The sequence below is a fragment of the Colius striatus genome, chromosome 4, assembly GCF_028858725.1.
Source record: "Colius striatus isolate bColStr4 chromosome 4, bColStr4.1.hap1, whole genome shotgun sequence".
NCBI lineage: Eukaryota > Metazoa > Chordata > Aves > Coliiformes > Coliidae > Colius > Colius striatus.
Window position 1 is genome coordinate 49,638,226 of NC_084762.1, and position 20,453 is coordinate 49,658,678.

The 20,453-nt window shown below is 40.3% G+C and overlaps 1 protein-coding gene across 1 annotated transcript in view; it reads left to right on the plus strand.

Moving 5' to 3' along the window:
- Positions 1-20,453, plus strand: part of TAF4B (TATA-box binding protein associated factor 4b) — a 77,490-nt gene that overhangs the window by 20,537 nt on the left and 36,500 nt on the right. Inside the window, exons 4-9 of the mRNA XM_061995533.1 lie at positions 1,701-1,868; positions 1,976-2,098; positions 4,244-4,333; positions 8,458-9,033; positions 14,044-14,179; positions 14,785-14,890. Coding sequence (XP_061851517.1) covers positions 1,701-1,868; positions 1,976-2,098; positions 4,244-4,333; positions 8,458-9,033; positions 14,044-14,179; positions 14,785-14,890 — 1,199 coding nt within the window. The remainder of the gene's footprint in view (positions 1-1,700; positions 1,869-1,975; positions 2,099-4,243; positions 4,334-8,457; positions 9,034-14,043; positions 14,180-14,784; positions 14,891-20,453) is intronic.

Sequence of the window (20,453 nt, forward strand, 5' to 3'; positions counted from 1 at the left end):
GTTCTGGTCTTGATGTGTAAACATGCTGGAATTTGCAAGAGATCAGGTCCTGTGAACCTCACGTTTTCAACTTTTAAAAGCCCAGGGCACTGCAGCTTGACAGATCTGTACTCTGTCCCCTTCTGCCTTCCTCCCATCCATCTGTTTGAGGGATTCTCATGCCCAGTTTGCCTCCCTGTGGTCTTAGAGCTGTTGAGCCTTATCCTTGGAAGAGGCAGTGGTGGTGGCAAAGATCCTGCAGAGAGCTATTAAAGTGTTACCAACAGTGGGAGTCTAAGCTGGAAAGCTTTCTGGTAGCTGCCTGCTCCTGTCATGTCAAGCTGGCAGCTGCTTGGAGGGGGGTGGGGAATGGACCCACCCAGGAAAAAAAAAACTTATAAATGACAAAAGTTCCAATGTTTTGCTTTAGCTCTAAATGCTTATTCATTAATTTTCTCTATCCTGAAAGACTTAAAAGCCCTTTCATATTCTACTTGATATCTGGACAGACATATGTAGATACTATGATTAGTTTTTATCTACAGTAGCGTCAGTCAGGCTCTTGTGTTACTGTCTTATCATTAATGCAATTAGCAAGTATTGGATTAGACTGTGGTGTTTTAAGGGTAAATGAGAGCAATTATGTTGTATCAATGTGAACCTAGAATTTGGCCTGCAAAACCAGACTTTTCCTTTCTCTTGATGTTTGGAGGTTTCAAATACTAACCTGAAACTCTTGCTTTTCTAGAACTTGCAAGTTCAATCTGCCCTTTTGGTTTTCAAGTCGAGAAATCAAAAGTAGTGTTTTTCATAACGACAAAGTCTTTACTCATCCTGTATTCTGTTGTATCAGAAGAACTGTGTTGGGGTGGCTTTTGATGTGTTTCACTTATGGTGTGGTACTGTGGGTTTTTTTTTTACAGTGGGGAGTAGAAATACTTAAGTTTTGTAGGTTTTCTCTGGAAACTATTATTTAGCCGTGTTGGTGAAGGAGAGAGGTAACTCCTGAATTCCTTATTTTTTCCTGAACCTTCGTTAGTCTCTTGTTACTGGAGCTTCTGAATTTGTTGATAAATTCTGAGATCTTTAAAAAAAAGAATCTCAAAAATAACTGAATTTTGTGAGAGTTTGTGTCTGGGCAGAGGAGAGAGATCCAAATTGCTGCTCGGAAAGAAAAGGCAAAATGAACTTGTTAGGTGCATTTAGTCATCTGGCTGCTTCTGCTGGCAATACATCCTTCCAAGGTGGACACAACATCTTTTGCCTACTGTGTGTGTGATAGGAAGGGTAAGGGATCTTGCAAATGGGAGAGGGGCTGCAGGCGAAGAAAGATAGGTAATCATTTATGATTGTATTTAACTTCAGAGTAGTAGCATCAGGCTTAGTGTTGTCCAAAATCTGTTAGTCTTAGATTGTAGGAGCGTGGTAAAGTTAATATATTGATTTCTTCAAGATTTGCATTTCTCTCTTCACTTGAAGTGGCAGGCAGTGCTTCAGTCTGGGTGAGCCTTTGTCGTTTCTTTTCTCTGCTCTTGATTTAAGAACAGAATTATAGCTGTAGGGGTTCTGTCACTGTGTTAAATTGAGTCTTTCAAAGCAAATGAATCCAAACTTTAAAGACAAAGACAAAAATTGTTTATTTACATTTTAAATAGTAGTGTGGAATACAGTATGTTTGTCACGTTAGTCTTTGGTTAACAAGTGTTAATTTTTCTTTTCAGACAGCAGCTGCAACAGCTAGTGCTACTACAGTTACTGCTGTAAAGCCTTCGAGTACTGGAACACCTGTAAAACTTCCAGTTACAGGACCACCTGCGCAAGCTATCTCCCAAAACACAGTCTCTGTGAAAGCAGAGGGCACAACAGTAGCACAGGCTAGTGCTTCTACAGTAAGGAAAAAAAAAAGTTTTTAATTAAAAATTAACATTCACTATATTCATCAGAGGGTGGAGAGCCAATGCAACATCTAACAGTCTTCTCTTTATTTCTGCACTAGGAGATGCTAGAGAATGTGAAGAAATGCAAGAATTTTCTTGCTACCCTAATAAAGCTGGCATCTAGTGGACCTCAAGCCCCTGAGATGGGGCAGAATGTGAAGAACCTGGTGCAAGATCTATTGGTGAGACGTTTTTTTAACAAAGTCTGCCTAATTTTTGTATAAATTTTGATACAGACTTCATCATAGTTTCATTCCTTATGGGTTTTTTTTTTTAAACAACTGAAGAGTTTTATTTGTGGCTGAGTATGTCATTAAGTCTTACATTATAAATCTGATTTTAACTGGCTCCTATGCTGTATTTTTGTCCCTTCATGTTCCTGTTTCATTTTATGCATGCAGGTAGCTGACAGCAGGAGCAGCTGATTGTGTTAACATAGCTTCTGAGTCTGAGCTGCTTTTTTTTTTTTTTTTTTACACATCAGTGTAGTTTTGAGTCCTCAATAGCAAGATTATTACCATGGAAGGTGTACTGCAGTGCTAAATTCATACTATTACCTTACTCCAAGACAGAACAGACTTACAGGTTGATGAACTCCGCTGTAACGAGCATGACATTATCTTTAGAAAACAGAATGGAGAAAATAATGTGGTGGCTGCCAACTTGTGTCTGTCCTTGCAGGTGGCTTCCGTATGCTTCATGCTGTACCCCAGCACAGCTGGGTTTTCTTGGTAACGATTTCTCCTGCCACTTCTTGTCTTGGCATTTGACCGCTGCTGCTGTTTTGTTGTTCCACCACAGCAGAAGGCTGGGGGCAGCTTTACTAGTGGTACCAAAGGACTCTTCAGTGTAGTAAAGCATGGTGTAGCCAGAGGTATAATTTTAGAGAGCAGAAGATGCAGCCTCGCAAAAATTTTATTCCTCTGCCTCTGTGTTCCTGCTGGATTACACACCTTGCTTCTGTAGGAAAATACTAGAATCATTATTTCTTATGCTTACGGTACTTTATTTTTTTTTTAAGAACAGTTGTTGCCAGACATGAATACATCATTTACTGTGCACTTGTTTGCTTTTTGTAGTATTCTAAAAATGATGTTCTCAGACCTTCAGTATGTGTCTGATTTAAATGCAAAACAAATGAATGTTTCATATGTATGAGGGAAACAACTAAACAGCAACTGTGAAGTAAAACGGTTCTTAAGGCAGCATCTCATAAAGTGGGTGTCAGGCATCTTGTCTGCACTGAGATGTAGTGTACCAAATCACACATTTTGTATCTGTGCGACCTCAGTGACCTGTATTCACAGCTCAGTGACACCTACCAGGCAGCAGACCAAGTGACTAAATAGGAGAGCTGCTGTAAGTTCTGTTTGTCTGTGAATATACAGTCCTTAAAAAAACTTGCCCTGGTCATGTAGCTCCTGGAAACAGGAGAAGGTGTGTGAGGAATAATTTCTCTGAAGAGACGGAGACTGATGCTGGGGTCTGGTCTCTCTTTCTTGTGTGTCTGTAGCTTCTTGGAGGAGGTAATGTTCTTTGTGACTCTGTGGCCCGATCTCACCTGAGAACATGAGAAAGAGCAGCAGTGTCTGAGTCTACTTGTTACCATGACCCTGTTACTGGAGGTGGCAGTGAAGCAGGGAGTGAGGGGAGTCTCAGAAGTCTGCTGCAGCTCCTAATATTCTCATACCCTTGAGACAGGTGTTTGTGTTGGAGCAGAGTTGAAAGCATTAAGAAAGGAGACTGTACTCTGTGAGCCAGAGAACCATTACCATAGTTGTATGCAGAAGTGATGTTCAGATGTTCAGTTTCTCCTGCTTTTCAAAGAAGACGTTAAATTGTTCTACTTTACGCTATGTGTGCCTTACATTAGAACTGTCTTACAAAAGCTACTGAATTGTGGTTTGCCTTCGTTCTTTTTCAATGGATTTTGATGCAGACAAACTGCCTTTACAAGAAAAAAGTGCTCTTAGTGGATTTTAAATCTCTGCATAAAAATGAGATTCTCAGAAGGATCAGTGCTCCTCATAAACTTGCTTCTGTCGGTTCACTTCAGCGAAGGGTTGTTTCAACAACTATTTGTAAGTGTGCTAATGGCCTGTAGTTGAAGACAGTAATTTAATTTGATAATACTATATCTAAATTAAAGCATCATTCTAGCCTAAAACTTTTTGTTTAAAAATACAGGAGGAAAAAAGCATTGGAGTACTGAGATGGAACAAGACCATGATAATGTATATTTCCATGACTTTTTTTTATACAGGTTGAAAAAATTTATGGTAGATCCATAGTTATAACTTACTGTTGTAATTATCCTTTTCTCTCAGGAAGCAAAAATTGAACCAGAAGAATTTACAAAAAAACTCTACATAGAGCTGAAGTCATCTCCACAACCATATTTAGTTCCTTTTCTCAAGGTAAGTATCTGATTGTAGATATATAATATTTAATGAGGGGAGGGAGGAGGGCCAGAAAAGAAAAGGAAAGGACCAGAACATTGAGATAAGTATTTGTTGAGGTCAGTTGAGGAAATGGTGCTTAACTTAGCCCTGTGTAACTTGTTCTTGCAAGAACGTCCTGGGGAGCAGGAGAAGAAGGAGGATTTCAGAGGAGTAATTCACACTGTGTCCTTAAATTGGAGAGTAAATAAGACTGGGAAGCTGGTGCATCCATAGTAAAGCAGCTCTATGCCAAGATGACCTGTTACTTTCTTATCAAAATTGTAGTTAGATCTGAGCTCTAATGCAGAAAACTGACAACACTGGCTGTGAAGAACTTGCACAGTATTTAAGCTCAAACAATCTACATAAAGCTATTCATCTATCTGCGGGTTTGTGTTTAACTGGAGAAGAGAAAAAAACCTCTCCCCCTTTTCTCCAGAAAGGATCTGATAGAATTACTGCAGCTTAGGAAAAGTAACCCAGGACAACTGAACCTCCAAATAATCAAATAATCACAAATTAATAATCACATAATCACAAATAATCACATAATTTTATTTATCTTTAAAAAAAATCGCTTTCTTAACGTTGTTAATCATATGGCTGAATGGCATTAGCAAAATAAAAGTGAACATCTTTGTTGTACAGCAAGCATTAAATCCCAGTGAAAACATGGAAAACTTGATTGCATTTACTTAATGGCAATATGCTCAGTATTCTTAGGCTTGATAGATCTGTACCTTCCCTTGGCATCCATTGTAGGCATGGTGGAGAATCAAGGAAGAGTAGCTAAATGCTAAAGCTGAGATAGAGGTTTTCTGGAGTTTGTCCTCTTCCTTAGTATTTGATATAGTATATGATAATGTTGCTGTCGCTTTATGTGGCTGGTGTTAATCTGTTCAAGTGTGGGATGAATATTTTTGTTAGCTTTGCTAGCAAGTTTGCCATGAGTCTAGAAGACTACAGTCATCTCTGTGCAGGACTTGTTATGAAATTTTCATATTGGTCACTTATTTATTCTCTGCTTAATTCCTGGAGGCTTCTTAAATGCTTGTGCTAGAAAAGCAGAGAACTCAGAGTATGGGCTCCCTTACATCCAGTGCAGCTCTCGCTATAGAAGGATTGGGCTGGAAGTGCAAGGTCAGTGTGACTGGCAGAGGTTTGCTATGAGCTGTGCAGAGTCTCAGCAGAGCTCTACTAACTGCCAGGGCAAGTCTGGCTTCAGAAGTGGCATAACTTTTCTCTGTGGGGCCCTGGCTGATAAGCCCCACTGCTCTCCGTGTGGGCTGGCTGTGCCTGCATGGGACCAGCTCAGGTACTGCCTTACTGCACAGGTAAACCTCAGTAGCTCTGTGCAGACCCAGCCAAAGTCTGGCACATCCAGACCTTGTCCAGAGCCCTGATAGCCCCAGACTGGTGCATGCAGAGGAGCTGAGGGGTGGCTGCACTTTACTTGTGAATGTTTCCACTCCTGCGAGTCCTCAAAGGGTTTGTTAGCTCGGGCACAGAGCTGTCCCCATGCACTCACAGAAGTGCTCAGCCTGAGTTTAGCCATCCCACAATATTGAGAGCTACTGCATTTGGTGACGGGACTGAGTGCCAAATGGAAGCTGTCCTCAGGAGTGCTTCTTTAAGGTATTGTGAGGACTAGCCTTATTTGTGGGGGAAATGCATCTGGAGTCTGGAAAGAAATGTGACACAGCTTGTTGCCAATTCACTTTTAGCTAGTGAAGTGATATTTTAAGGGCAATTCTATGAAGTTGTCTGTTGTGTTTGAGCTGTACACTTTTTAGTAAATAGTTGCACATGTTTCGGGGTTGCCTTTTCTAATAGGTGGAAAAGTACAGTGACTGGCTGTGAAGCCTACTTGCTTTTCAAATCTGTGCTGAATGCTTTTAGTAAATAAAATGCATCAGGAGCATGAGGAAAGCTGATCACCCTTTTAAAAGAAAAAGAAGCAAATATTAAAGATAGGTGTGTCACAGAAGGTCCAGGTGTGCATACAATTAATTCAGTAAAGAATCATGAATCACAGAATGGTGGGGCTTGGAAGGGACCTCTAAAGATCATCTAGTCCAAACAACACCTGCTCAAGCAGGTCCACCTAGATCAGGTTTCACAGGAATGTGTCCAAGTGGGTTTTGAAAACCTCCAGAGAAGGAGACTCCACGCCCTCCCTGGGCAGCCTGTGCCAGGGCTCCCTCACCCTCACAGTAAAATAGCTTTTTCTTAGGTTTAAGTGTAACTTTTTGTATTCTAGCTTTTGACCATTATCCCTTGTCCTGTCACCGGACGCTACAGAAAAAAGTGTTGCCTCATCCTTTTGATATCCACCTTTCAAATACTTGGCAGTATTAATGCGATCCCCCTTCAATCTCCTCTTGTCCAGGCTAAATACCCCCAGTTCTTGCAGCATTTCCTCATAAAAAAGATATTCCAGTCCCCTGATGATCTTGGTGGCCCTGTGCTGGACTCTCTCCAGAAGTTCTCTGTCCCTTTTGGGCTGGGGAGCCCAGAACTGGACACAGGACTCCAGATGAGGCCTCACCAGGGCAGAATTAGAGGGAGAGCAGAAATCTCCCTTGACCTGCTGGCCACACTCCTAATGCACCCCAGGATGCCATTGACCTTCTTGACCATGAGGGCACATTGCTGGCTCATGGTTAGTTCATTGTCAACCCCGATTCCCAGGTCTCTCTCTGCAGAGCTGGTCTCCAGCAGGTCAAGCCCCAGCCTGTACTGGTGCATGGTGGTGTTCTTCCCTAGGTGCAGGACTCTGTGCTTGTCCTTGTTGAACCTCATGAGATTCCTCTCTGCCCAACTCTCAAGCCGGTCGAGATCCCACTGAATGGCAGCACAGCCTTCTGGGGAATCAGCCAGTCCTCCCAGTTTGGTGTCATCAGGGAACGTGCTGAGGGTATACTCTGTCCCCTCATCCAGGTCGTTGATGAAGATGTTGAACAAGACTGGCCCCAGAACCGATCCCTGTGGAACTCCACAGGCCACAGGCCTCCAACTGGACTCTGTGCCATTGATCACCACCCTCTGGGCTCTGTCATTCAGCCAGCTGTCGACCCACCTCACTGTCTGCTCATCCAAGCCACACTGCCTGAGCTTTCTGATGAGGATGTTGTGGGAGACAGTGTCAAATGTCCTTCCAAAAAGACATCCAATGCTCTCCCCTCATCTAGCCAGCCAGTTATATACTCTCATAGAAGGCTGAGGTTGGTCAAGCAGCATTTCCTCTTGGTGAATTTGTGTTGAGTTTACTTGGTATATTAGTGTGAGACATTCCTTTTGCACAAAGCCCAGAGCAGCATCGCTGTGCTGGAGACTCTTGCAAAGTTCAAAAACTTTCAGGGGGAAAGAAAAGAGTTTGTACAAATGTATAGGTAGCTATAGAACTGATTTCCCCTGGTTCTGAGCCATATGAGATTGTACGTAGTCACAGAGAAAAAATCTGTAGAGGACTTGAAGATTATTCTATCCGTTAACCTTCTCAAACACAGCTGTGGTAAAAATGAGGTGTTGCCAGATACCTTTACTTAACGTTCTACCTTAGCAGAGAACTCTCTTAGTTGCGCTCCTGCAGCTATACAGACATTAATAAAGTGATATCTCCCCCTAGTGTAGATACAGATGTATTGGTATAGGAGTTCTCAGCTTCAGAGCTTGTTTCTGACTTTATTGAAAAACTTCTTGTTATCTGTTAGACAGACCCTGTGGAATAAACACAGCTGTTACAATATAGTGGGATGGGGGTTTAGCAGAAGAATTTTTTTGCGGTAGTAAAGCAATGTAAATGGTCTTATTCTGAAACACAAATTCCAAATTGAAAAGTCTAAACAAAAGAACAAAGTTACGGGTCAGTTTCCCTATAGATGGAATTCCAACATTCAGTGAAGCTGTAGTGACTGTTGACGTTTGCTCAGCCTGTGTTGGTGATTCTCATGGGCTTCACTGAGCAGTACCAAGGGTGCCTGAATTCTGGCAAAACTTGTTTTGAATAAGCAATTCATTATCTCATGAAAAATTAGACTGGAAGATACGGAAGAGGATTCAGTTACTAACGTATCAATGTTTCTTCATTTTTCTTCTAGAAAAGCATGCTTGCGTTACGGCAGCTAATGCCTGATGCTCAGAGCTTTATCCAGCAGTGTATGCAGCAGCCAGATCCAGTCCAAGAAACTGTTTCGACTTGTACCTCTGCAGCACCCTCTCCTTCTATAACAGTGGTAACCTCAGCTGTAGCAACAACTTCTCTTCCAGTTATAAAGCCAATGTCTGCCTCTGTAACAATTACAGCCTCTCCACTTATAAAACCAGTCCTTGCCAGTGGATCGGTGACAGCTTCTCTGCAGACCGTGAAGCCTGTTCCTTCCTCTACAGTGGTGACAGCATCTCTTCGGCCTGCAACGTCAGTCCTTGCCACAACGACAGCAACATCAGGGCTCACTGCTATCCAAACTGTCAAGCCAGTCTTCACTTCTGCAGTAACGACATCCTCTCTCCAGTCTGGAAAACCAATGCTGGTTTCTACAGCTACATCTTCAGCAGCAACCCCTCTCCAGCCTCTGAAACCCATCATTGGAACCCCAATCAGTATTAAAATCTCTCAGCCAAACTCCATCGCACAGTCAGTGGGTGCTCAGCAGGTGGTTAAAGTGAAACAGCTGGTAAGATGAATTTCTCTGCTTCTCTGTAACTAGGCATCTTTATTTGACTCTTAGTTTTGTAAAGAGGATATCAGTTTCCACCTTAGCGCTTTTTTTAACATATGAAGGTAGTCTGGCATGAGTTAATCCATTATGTTTGTCATAGTTTAGGGATACTGAGCCCTTGCTGAAAAGGTGACTCCAAAGCCAAGCTGTCAGCTTGATCTTTTGCAAGACATATTGATCACCTTTCCACCAGACTGAACATCTACCTTGAGACATGAGAGAATGAATTCTGTCTTTTTCTTATATGTGCAGCCAGGATGGGTTGCACCTGAAAAAAGACGGTAAATGCTAGTGTCAGAAACAAAAATTGCTGGTGGGCTATGCCTCAGCTAGCTATCAGGGATTCTAATCTCTCTACCCTAGTAGTTCCCACTCCACATATTTTGCAGGCACAGATAATTTGATTACTGATCTGTTAGCTGAAATGCACAAACTAGCACCAAGGAGCTTTTCAGAGCAGAGTTTTGACCTCCCCATTTACTAAGAAGTGTTAATTATGAAGTCATCCAAAAGTGAGCTTTCTCTATCTGGCCTCATTAGCTAACAAATTCCAGGAAGAATAAGTGTCTTATTAAAACAATACCCTGAAAAGCAATGTGTTAACATTTTTTTCTTGGCATAGGTTAACTTCTTGCTAATGTTAATGTTAAATAACAACAAACTGTGGATCCACAGGTGTACCCAAAAGAGCAATGTTGTGAAATACATTAGGTTTGTTTTATGGGTGTTTGACATACTGGGTAGTATGCTGTCTACCTGGAAGTAATGTTCACAAGTATTTTGAGGGAATAGTTTCCCTTTGACAGATAACTCAATTCTTGAGAGGGACTTCCTTGTAAAGATTTTTTTTTTTTTTCCTTAAAAAGAAGGGGAAAATAAATTAAGTTTCATGTGAAACTAGGTGTAGTAGGGCATCTAGTATGTGAATTTGCTTTGTAGTTTGTTTGTTGTGTATACGATTTAACAATACTCAGACCTCACAAATGTTTTGCTTTTTAAGTTTTCTTCCTTTCAAAGTGCATAAACTGGGTGTAATGCAAGAATCCTGCTTTCTAAATAAAGAACTTAGGCTACCAGCTTTTCACCTTTCCAGACTTTCTTAAAAAGAACAAAGCACTGAACTGTATGGAGGGGATGGGGAGTCCTTTTAATCAATGATTTTCGTTAAAAACAAAACAATGAAACCCGAAAACGAACGAAAGTCCTGAAACTAAATGGTTACCAGGTGTCTGCACTGACAGTCTTTGATAGGAGTAGCTAAAGCTGAAATGGAAAAGGAGTTGTTACCTCTGCTCTCTTTGAGGACTGAAATTGGAATTCCAGGCAGAAGGAAATGAGGGCTTCTTAAGTTTTACAAGGGTTGGAGAGCAGTTTGTTGGCTACACAGCAAAACTTGTAATCCGAGGGAAAGGTTGACCATCTGTACAAATAGACAGGGAAGAGTAACTCTATCCTGGGGAGTCAAAGCACTTCTTGAATATGATATTGGTGAACTTAAGAAATTACTCCTGCCTGTTCCATTGCTGCAGTGTGGCAATTGCTTTTCTTTGCTGTGCTTTACAAACATTGTATTCCATGCAAAACACGTTTTTATCTTCATTTGGGTAGGTTCCAGGCACAGTGACTGAAATACTTGAAGACTTAATTTTGGTCTTGAAAGCAGTTGAAGGGCTATGTTGACCACTTTGCCACTTTAGCCATATCAGGAGCTTGGTGTTTGTTCAGACAACCCATTAGCACAAAGAGCAAGTTAGTAGAAGCAGCTACACCATCTAGATCTTCCCTGATGCCTTTCCTCGAAAGGATAGAGAGTCTGTTTCCTCCCACAAGAAAACAAATGTGGACCCTCTCTCCCTAAACAGAAGGGTCCTGCTGCTAGCTGAAGGGAAGCTCGTGCCAGCTGTGCAAATCTGTCCATGCAATGCTGCCAGCAATTTCTTTCTCTTTCCAGCCTGCAGGGTTGTCTGCCATACACTCCCTCTGCCTGCCCATTTCTAATTTAGATCTCTTGTGCTTGAAGAATGTAAAGCATGTTTCATGTGCCAGCTCTGTTGTAATATTGGTGGCACTTAAGAATGCAGCCCTTCAGTATTTTTATATATAAAAATTGTGACTGGAGTGATGTAACATGCAACTTTGATTTCTGTAGCATGATTGTCAAAATTCTTGAGTTTGTGTGGTGGACATGGAAGGACCTGTCCTTCAAGGAGGCTGTGCTGTAGGAGTTGCATGTTTGGAAGGATTCCCTCCTGGTGACTTCCTTAACGCAGACTCATTTAAGGCTTACAAAGAAGTTTCATCTCAGAAATAAAACTTGTCTGGCTGTAGTATTGCTTTGTCCTTGAAGGCACAATGAATGGAAGTTTACATTACCAGCCACTGGCCTCCAGTGGTGAGAAAGCTGCTGTGAGACTCCAACTTCATGTTAAGCATAAAGAGCAAGAGTTTTATGGTGTAGTCCCTGCAATTACCAGTGAGATGCACTCCCTGGACATTGCTAATGGCTGAAGCAAGGAGTGAGGTTCTTGTGCTGTTGCAACTACTTGTTCTTATTAAGTTGTTAGTGTAAAGTCCCCTCAGAGCTAAGCTTCCTTGAACAGAAAGTCTCCAAGATTTTTGTCTTGGATGTATGCTTTTTCATTCTGATGATGAGGCTCTGTTCATGAAGCAATAGTGCTTGTAGTGTATGATGGGAGCTCAGCATCTCTCTACTGATCTCCGAACTTTGCTTTATGAATGTAAAACAGGTTCAAGTAAGGCTAATCAAAATCTCTCTCAAGCAGCTGTCTCTATGCTGTCAGGTGGATGTTTCATTGCATTTTTTTTTTACTTAAGAGTGTTGGTGCTTTTTATTCTGATATCTCTGTCAACCTAATAAAAAGGGCACAAAGGAACAGTCCCTTTTTTTAATTACTTCTTGCTGCTAACCTGAAGAAGAGACAATAATAAAGATATTACCTATTTTTGGTAATACTTCTTTCTGACATTAGATCCTTGTTAAAATTTCTAGGGTTATTGTTCTCTGCAATTGTAAATCCCAAGGACTTTTAGCTTTTGTTAGTCTAGCAGCTAAAATGGCAAACAGAAAATGAACCGTACTGCCAACAAATTCTTCTGTTTCTCATTGACCTGGCCTCCTCAGTTACTTGACTCATTTTTCCGAGCTACACGTAGACTTACTGATTTAACATAGCCTATCTCTGTTCTTTTGTCTGCTGTACCTTTATCTTGCATGTTTCCATTTCCTCCTGTGCTGTTTCAGTGTTTTGCATGCAGAATATGAAGTATCATTCTCACTGGTGATAGATAGGGAGAATCTCTAGGTGTGTATTGGGGGGGTGCTGGTCAAGTCTACAAGTAGCTTGTCTAACCTAATTGGTGTCTCACTAATTATCTGAATGCGTAAATGATGCTGTTAATGTTATTTGCAACTTCTAGTGTATAGAAGGTGGATCTCAGAAGGATCAAGCTGCACTTGGTTAAAAACACATAGAAACAAATGTTAGTGTCTGTGCTACTTCATGAGGAAGTGCTGCATGTGTGAACCTTGACTTTGTCCACAGCCTGTAACTGTACTCCCATGGTTCTTTCCTCTTATGGATCTGATGTTTCTTCTTAAGAACTGTCTGTTGTCTGATTTTCAGACACCACCTTCAACATAGTTATTCTGTTACTGCTGCTATGCCAAACCATGATGCTATTAATATGGGGATGGATGCAGTGTATCTTAACTATTCAATACACAAAGTACCTCTTTTTGTGAATGTGATGCTTGTGCTGATTATGTTTACTAATAAATCTGAAGTTAGATGACAGAGGAGACAACCTGATTTCTGAAGTATCATAAATGTAAATTCTTTAATTAAACTTGTGCAGTGTTGCTGTACAGGCACTCTTTAGACTTTCTGAAGTTAGAATAAAATATAAAGAGAAGAAAAAATGGTTTCTTGACCCTGAAAATTCCCTTGTATTGTATTTTTGCTGCTAAAAAACCTGGATTCAATCTAAAGATGATGATAACTTTATGTTTTGGTAAAAGAACATCTTTCTACTACTTTTCCAAAGGAGATATTGAAAGCTGCAGCTCACATTCTGCTAGCTAGGATGCTTAGAAATGAGGTTTTTAGGGACAGTGGAATTTTATTACTTTCTTGCATTTTAATAGCTGCCCCTGAAGAGGAAGAATTAGTATTTATGGGCTGTGCCTGTAGGTCTGTGTTGTGATGACATCCTGCTGTCTGGATTTGTTTCTTTCAAGAGCCTCTTTAAACAAAACTATCAGTCCCTGTCCTTTTTACCCTTCAGCAGTGTACTGATGTTTTTGTGTATAGGCTCTACTCGCTGTAGGTGTTGCTATTTGGTACTTCATGTTCCTGCTAACTGATGTGTTCAGCGTACTTCTGCTTAATACTTTGAAGTTCAGTGCCTCGATTTACAATTAATGTTACAGCTCCAAAAATGCATTAGTAACATATAGTGTGTACTCAGTTCTTGACAGGAAAAGAATTCCGTGCAAGACTGCTGTTGGTTTTGATGTTCTTTCCTTTTAACTAGACATATGTAATATTTACCCTTTTGATCTTATTGGCAGGCAGACTCAATATTCAATTGTTGGTCTGTTAAGCAAGACTTATGGAGAGCAAAACCTCTTGGTGTAATGCATTGTGTAATACTCAGTGACACTCATCTAATACAGTTATCAATAGAGAGTAGGGATGAAGTGTCTGTTAGAGTTCGCTGAGTAATCTGGAGCTTAAAGCTCACCACCACTTGTTAACCCTTCTTGTCGTGAAGAAAAAAAGTGATTTTTTGTGTTTATTTCTGAGTGTACTGTTTGCTTTAAACTCAAAGCTAGACATACATGCATGCCCAGTGGCACTTCCGGCTAAACGAACCTGTTGATACTATTTACTTCTCTGAATGTTTAGCTTTTCTCATTATTGATATTGGATATTCCACTTTCAGGTAGTCCAGCAACCATCGGGAGCCATTATAAAGCAAGTATCCACACTTCCGCAACCCTCAACATTGACCCTACAGACATCTGCTGAGGAGAGGATGCCAGTGAATACACTTGTTCAAACTAACAAGTTTCCTGCAGGTAAAGTGGAACTTCTTAAATGGAGAAGGGAGAGGACTACTGAGATACAGAAATAAGTGCAGGCTTGTAGGAATGTAAGAAGGTGGTTGTGTATAGGGAGCAACCAGCTCTATGTGGTAAGTTGAACGTTTTTACTGTCTGCTTGGATTTCTCATAAGAAACTCAGTGCCAAGTCTACTTCTGGCACCTGTTAAAAGCATGTCAGTCAAACATTTGTACTTGTTTGATTGCAAGTACTCACAGTAATCAAGCTTTGAGTAAGCTCCTTGTGATGAACTTCCTTTAAACTATGATGCTTTTGAGAGTTGTTTGATGAGACTTTGCTTTTTTTATTCAACAGGTTGAGATTGATGCCCATGACTTTGTCATCTTTTGTGAGCTAGTCATTTTTCACTAAAACCTTTTTCTGGTCGGCACAGAGGAAGATGTTTGCTCAGCAAAGGGGTTTTGGCCATACAGAACATGTAGAATGTAAAAATCTAAACTGTCTGGTTTTCACATTAGTTGCAGTGAAGTCTGCAGTAGCCTTTGCTAGAAGTACGAACTGAAGTATGAAGTCTTAGCATTTTACTTTCTGCTATGCCATGTACTTTGTTTTGTTTTAGGTTCCATTCTGAAACAAATTGCTCTGCCAGGAAACAAAATTTTGTCACTTCAGGTACCTTCTGTTCAGAAAGCTAAAACAAAAGAGAATGGAGCAATATCCTTCAGGTAAATATAAACAATAACAGAAACATACTATAGGAAAGAACAAAATGAACAGACAGCAAGTATGGAGGTGGGAATGGAGCCCAAATAAAACCAACTTTTATCAGAAAATTGATTATTATAGGTGTTTTTCACGTTATAATTCTGATTAATATAAATGCCAAGATGAGTCTGGATTTTCATCATGCTATCAGAAAAATGTAATTATATAAACAGTATGCATCAGTATTTCACTTGTAGGGGAGGCATACTGATATCCATCCTATGAGTACCATTAGCTAATCCAAAGCAAAGTTGACTTCTATTAAAAGCCCTCCATAGGATTAAAGCAAATATAGCCTGTCTTTTACAGGCAGTCAAATAGCACTGGACTGTTATTTGGACTGTCTGGTAACCTGTCTAAAGCTCTGTGCTTTATTTCTAAACCTTGTATTAGTTCCTTTTACAAGCTCATTCCTGTATGTAGAGGTGAAAGTCTTTGACTACACCTCTAATATTCTCTAGGCCTTTAAATTACAAGAGTAAATAAATCTTCTAGTTCTGGTAACTAATTAATTTTTCTAAAGCAGAGATTATATTTGTGACTTTGAAATGTATCATTGGAACAAAGGTACAGACTGCCATAAGCATTACTGGTCTTGACTTTTGGGCAAACTTGAAGTTGTTCTTCCATGGATAAAAACAGACACGATGCCTTTGTCTTGTTGACCATCTGACTTCTTATCTTGTGAAAGCTACAGCTCTGTGTGCACTGATACAGACAGAGAGCTGTTGTTGTTTACAGTAACATACAGTGAACAGTAAACACTTAAAACAGGAGCTGAAATGAAAAACTGATGTTAAAGCAATATCTCCATTCAACTGCCTCAAACTGTTACAAAATATAGTTCAGAATACAATTTGGAATTTAATTTTGGATAGTGATGATGTTGTCTGGTGTGTTTTGGGTTTTTTTAAATCATGTCAAATATAATAATTAAAAAACCCCAGACAAAACAAACCAAACTAACTCCTTTGATATTGTTATAAAAAATCGTAACCAAGAAAAACTGTTCAAACCAAATGATAGTTTAGAAAGCCAACATTGGTTTATCACAGTGCTGGGTGCATGGGGTATCTCTTTTCCTAATACATACCAAGTGACAAAAGCAGCCTGTTACTTACATGGAGAAAATGAATACTCACATAAATCGAGTGCATATGCTAATACATGGCAAAACTGCCTCTGCATAAGGATACTGAATTTGAGGAAAGGTCTCTGCTGGTCATTTTGAGGTAGGCTTCAACTCAGTTTCCCCATATATGGTCACAACTCACAGCTTGGCAATTTATGGTTTTGTAACCCAGTCAGCAGAACCAGGATGCTCAGTACTGACTGGCACACAAGTTGCCCTTTAACACACAAACTTGCATATCTAATTTGTGCCAAGTTTACACCAAGAGGGTCTTTTCTGCCATTTTTTGTATACTAACTATGCAAGGCTGGCTCTGCTCTTCACGAAGACTTGCATATCTTGTCTGTCAAAGTGGGTCATTTCTTCCATTCTTCCTATCTTTGTAATAAGTTTTCCAATTGGAATGTATCAACTGTATTACATGAAAAAACTTGAATCCTTGAACTTCCTTCTCTGAATTGTTAAATCTTAGTGTAGGAAAAATCCTGCTTTTTGCAATGATCTGTTCTTGCTTTTAGATTATGATTTTCAAAGCTGATGAGAATTCAGATTTGAAATCTCTAATTCACCATAAATTTCCATAGTAAGTCTCTTGTCTCTGAAGAAGGTATGTGCCTGGATACAGCCCTGGTACTTCATCTGTTCACTGCTTCAACCACACATTCTAACTTTTCAAAACTAAGTGTGAGAATCTTCATATATCTAAACCTGGGCAGCATGTACCTGAACTTCTGGCTTACCTATGTGAAGTATCTGTGTTCTCTGAGCAGGTCTAGAACCTATTAGTGTTAGTGTGGCCTGGGCAATAATGTTCCCAAGTAAGCCGTGAAGTGCTTTTTCTCTGTTCTGTGCTGACTTTCAGTATTCCCAGCACCGCTATTTTGTGACCTGTAATCCGTCAGCTGCTGATCTTGTGTGTGTGGCAGAGAGAGCTCTTTCAGGCCTTGTGATGAGATTTGTTATGGGCATAGAGCATGTCTTGTAACTGATGCAGTTGCACGTGTAACTCTTCAAACTGTGTACACTCATTCAAGTATGTAATTGAGCCTGAATCCCTCTGCCATTGGTGTGACTAGGTTAGGATTTCAGAATGTAATACTAACTGTGCTGTACTTCAGCTGAAATTTGACCTTGTCTTCATCGCTAATGGTGTGGTGTAGGTTGCTCGAGATGAGCAGCAGGAAAAATTGTGATATCTGCACCATGTGCGCCTCACCCACCCCAACCAAACCAACTCTTCTAGAAATTATTTGAGCCAAGTATGGACATCACTGGCACTTGATTGCCTCATGGCATGTATTGTAGAGGGCAGTCTGTTTTAAAAGTAGCAAAATTTTTATGAACTACTCTACATACTTCTGTAAAGAGCACCCTGAAAAAAAAGGACACATATTTTCATCTTCAAATATTTGGTTTACATCTATTTAATAGTTGTTCTCTGAAGCACATGCCACTCTGACTTGTGCATTCTGTCTGCAAGGTACCAGCAGATAGACAGGACTGAGACAGCAGAGCAGAGACCGTCTAATAGCTGCTCTTCTTGCCCGGTGGTGAGCACTGGTGATTCTTGCTCCACTGGAGTTGTTCTGTCCCACAGCTGTCTGTGATGGTGCGTGGGGGTTTGGATTAAGCGTGCATTTCTAATTTTCCCTTTGTTGTATAAAATAGAGTAAAAAAAAAGATGAGTCAGAAGAGGTGTGTGTTGGTCAAACACCAGAGGGTGCCACAGGCTAACTTTTCAGCCAGTGCAGGCATTTTCATAGATGTGAGGTGCATCTGCGTTGCTTGGGATTCTTTTCAAGTGGAATATTCAGTATAAGTTTCAAACCTGATTTCATGGTAGGTAGTGATCAAAACTCTATGCCCTGTTTTCCTCCTTGTCCTGATGAACTTAAGTCACTAGAGACTTGTAACAGTTGGGAGAGTTTTTCTTGTTTTCTAGATATGAAAAGATCAAATGTGAAAAACATTGAAATAAGTGCTGTAGAAGAAGGGCTTTAGGTAGGGATTGCTGAAAATGAAAGAAAGTCCACATCCAACAGAAATGACTGCACGCATACTCTGGTCTGTTTCAAATTTATCACTCAGTAGAATGACCTTTCTAGCTTAGATAATACCTTACTTAAAATTATTGAGGTTTGTTTGAACAGCAAGTCAAAAAGACTAATGAAATGTACAAACTAAATATAGCTTCCAAAGCTCACATTAATCTTTAGTGACCACTGCTTCTAAGGAAATGTAGTGACAGCTTCTTTGTTATAGAAAGTAAGCACATAGGTGCAAAATCATCTTAAATCAAGGCTAGTGACTCGGTGACTTAATGCAAACATATCCTCCAGTGAAGAAGTTAGAATTGCTCCTTAAAAGTGGTACAGGTAGAGATGTCTACTTGCATAGAAGCTCTTATACATGTGTACTCAGAAGAGAGACTCTGTGCTTGGAAATATTAAAGCACATACAAACCTGATAAAGGCTGGGTTTAGAGAACTGAAACGTGTATGACAGAAAGATATATAGAGGTGTAGTATAGAAGTTTATCCCATTGCTTGAGTATTTGGAGTATGTGGCCAGATGGAAAGCTAAAATGATTGACTGAAACTGCATGCTGTACAGTTGTACCTGAGGTGCAAGCATCTTTACTTGGATTACATAAAGAGCTCCACCAGTGTGATGTCAGGTTCGAGCACCTGCAACTCTGATAGCCTGTGATCTATGTTCTTGGTGCTAGTTGTGCTGATTTTTGTAATCTCCTTTATCAGAAGATCCTGGGAGTCACAGCATTTGTTTGGGTTTCTGTCACCAGCAAGGACTTCTCTGTAGTGGTCATTGAGAAGAGGAAACTTGAGTGTACTTGTGAGGACCAGTTAGCACTCAATTAGCATGTAATGAAGCTTCATTTACACTTTTCTTGAAAGATCAGGGTCTGTGTTAGGCTGATAGAGTATGAGTATAGGCTTGAACTGCTCAGTTGCTGTTTGTGAAAGGGTAGGAGGAGGGATGCTCTGTTGTGGCAATGTTTCAGCTTTGAGTCATTTTAACTACTCTGATAATCCTGGTGTTTAATGCTTTTCTTAGCAGGATGGATTTGGGGCACAGGCCTAGTCAGGAAGCTACAGTGTCTGCTTAGACTTAATGATGGAGGATGGTTTGAGAGTATTGAGTCTCCTTTTCCCTGAACTAATCACATAAAACTCCCACCCATGAGCGCACACGAATGATAGGAGGAATAGGGGAAGACTGGACTCCTTTCCTAGCCAGACTTCTCTCTAGAAGTTTGTGGGACACAATTTCTGCCATAGAAGCTTATTGAGGCTCAAAGAAAGTGCATCTATGGTTTAAGAAAAAAATCCCAATACTTTCTCGTGTCTTCTGAGTATCCTTCAAAGCCCAACCCATGTTCTGATGACTTCAGCTTCTACTTGTTGCCAGTCAGAAGGCAGTCTCCAAGAAATCCCATTTCACCTAAGAATGGCAAGTTTCTGCCAAACATCTTGTTCAAAAGTTACGTAGGCCACACAGTATCTTCTGAATGTGAACTTGATCAAATCTTGCCAGCAAATACTTTCTGGGAACAGTGGTATGTGTAGTTTTGTTTTCTGTTTTTGTTTGTTTTCCAAATCAAAACACCTTCAGATTGGGTGATTCCACCTGTCTATGGTAATAATTATGTTCTAAACCCTTGAACACACCATTAGGGCCTTTGTCACTTTGTGAAGCAAAACCAGTTTTTCTAAATTTATTTGACAATGACTTGGATATTTTTATTCCTAAAGACTTGCAAAAAGTTTTGCTGTATAAAATTCATTCTGCGTTTTTACTAAAATTATTTTTAAAAAAACTCAAAAAAACCTTGAAGCACACAGGTTGTTTCCTTAACATGAGTTTTGCCGTGATTGTAGCTAATCTTAGTTATGTTAGCCTTAAGTATGGCAGCAACATACAGCTTATGGAGGGATGTTAAGGACTAGAGCTCAGCTGTGGTTCTTCAGAAGTGTGTAGCAACCTCTTTGCTACATATAGAAGGAATGTAGGGTAGGACTGATTCAGAGGAACAGTTCTAGTTGGTTCTGTATACTACTGACAAGGAGCGTTTGTATGTTATTTTTTAAGGGAACTTGTTAGAAGAAAAGTGAGGATCAGGTTTGCACTAATACGCTTATGTTGTAAGCTGTCATAGGATGGGAATGTCAGCTAGAAAATGGGCTTGTTTATAACATCAGTGAGTCAATATTTGACTTTATTCAACCCTTGTTCTAAAACTCTTCATTCACTAAATAGAATCAAGTTTCAGGCTGTTAGAGTAGTGGTGCAGGGTAGGAGGGCTTGTGGAGACTTTTAATCCAGGTGTACCTCAATCCTTGGTCTCTGAATTTTCAGGTTCACATAAAGGA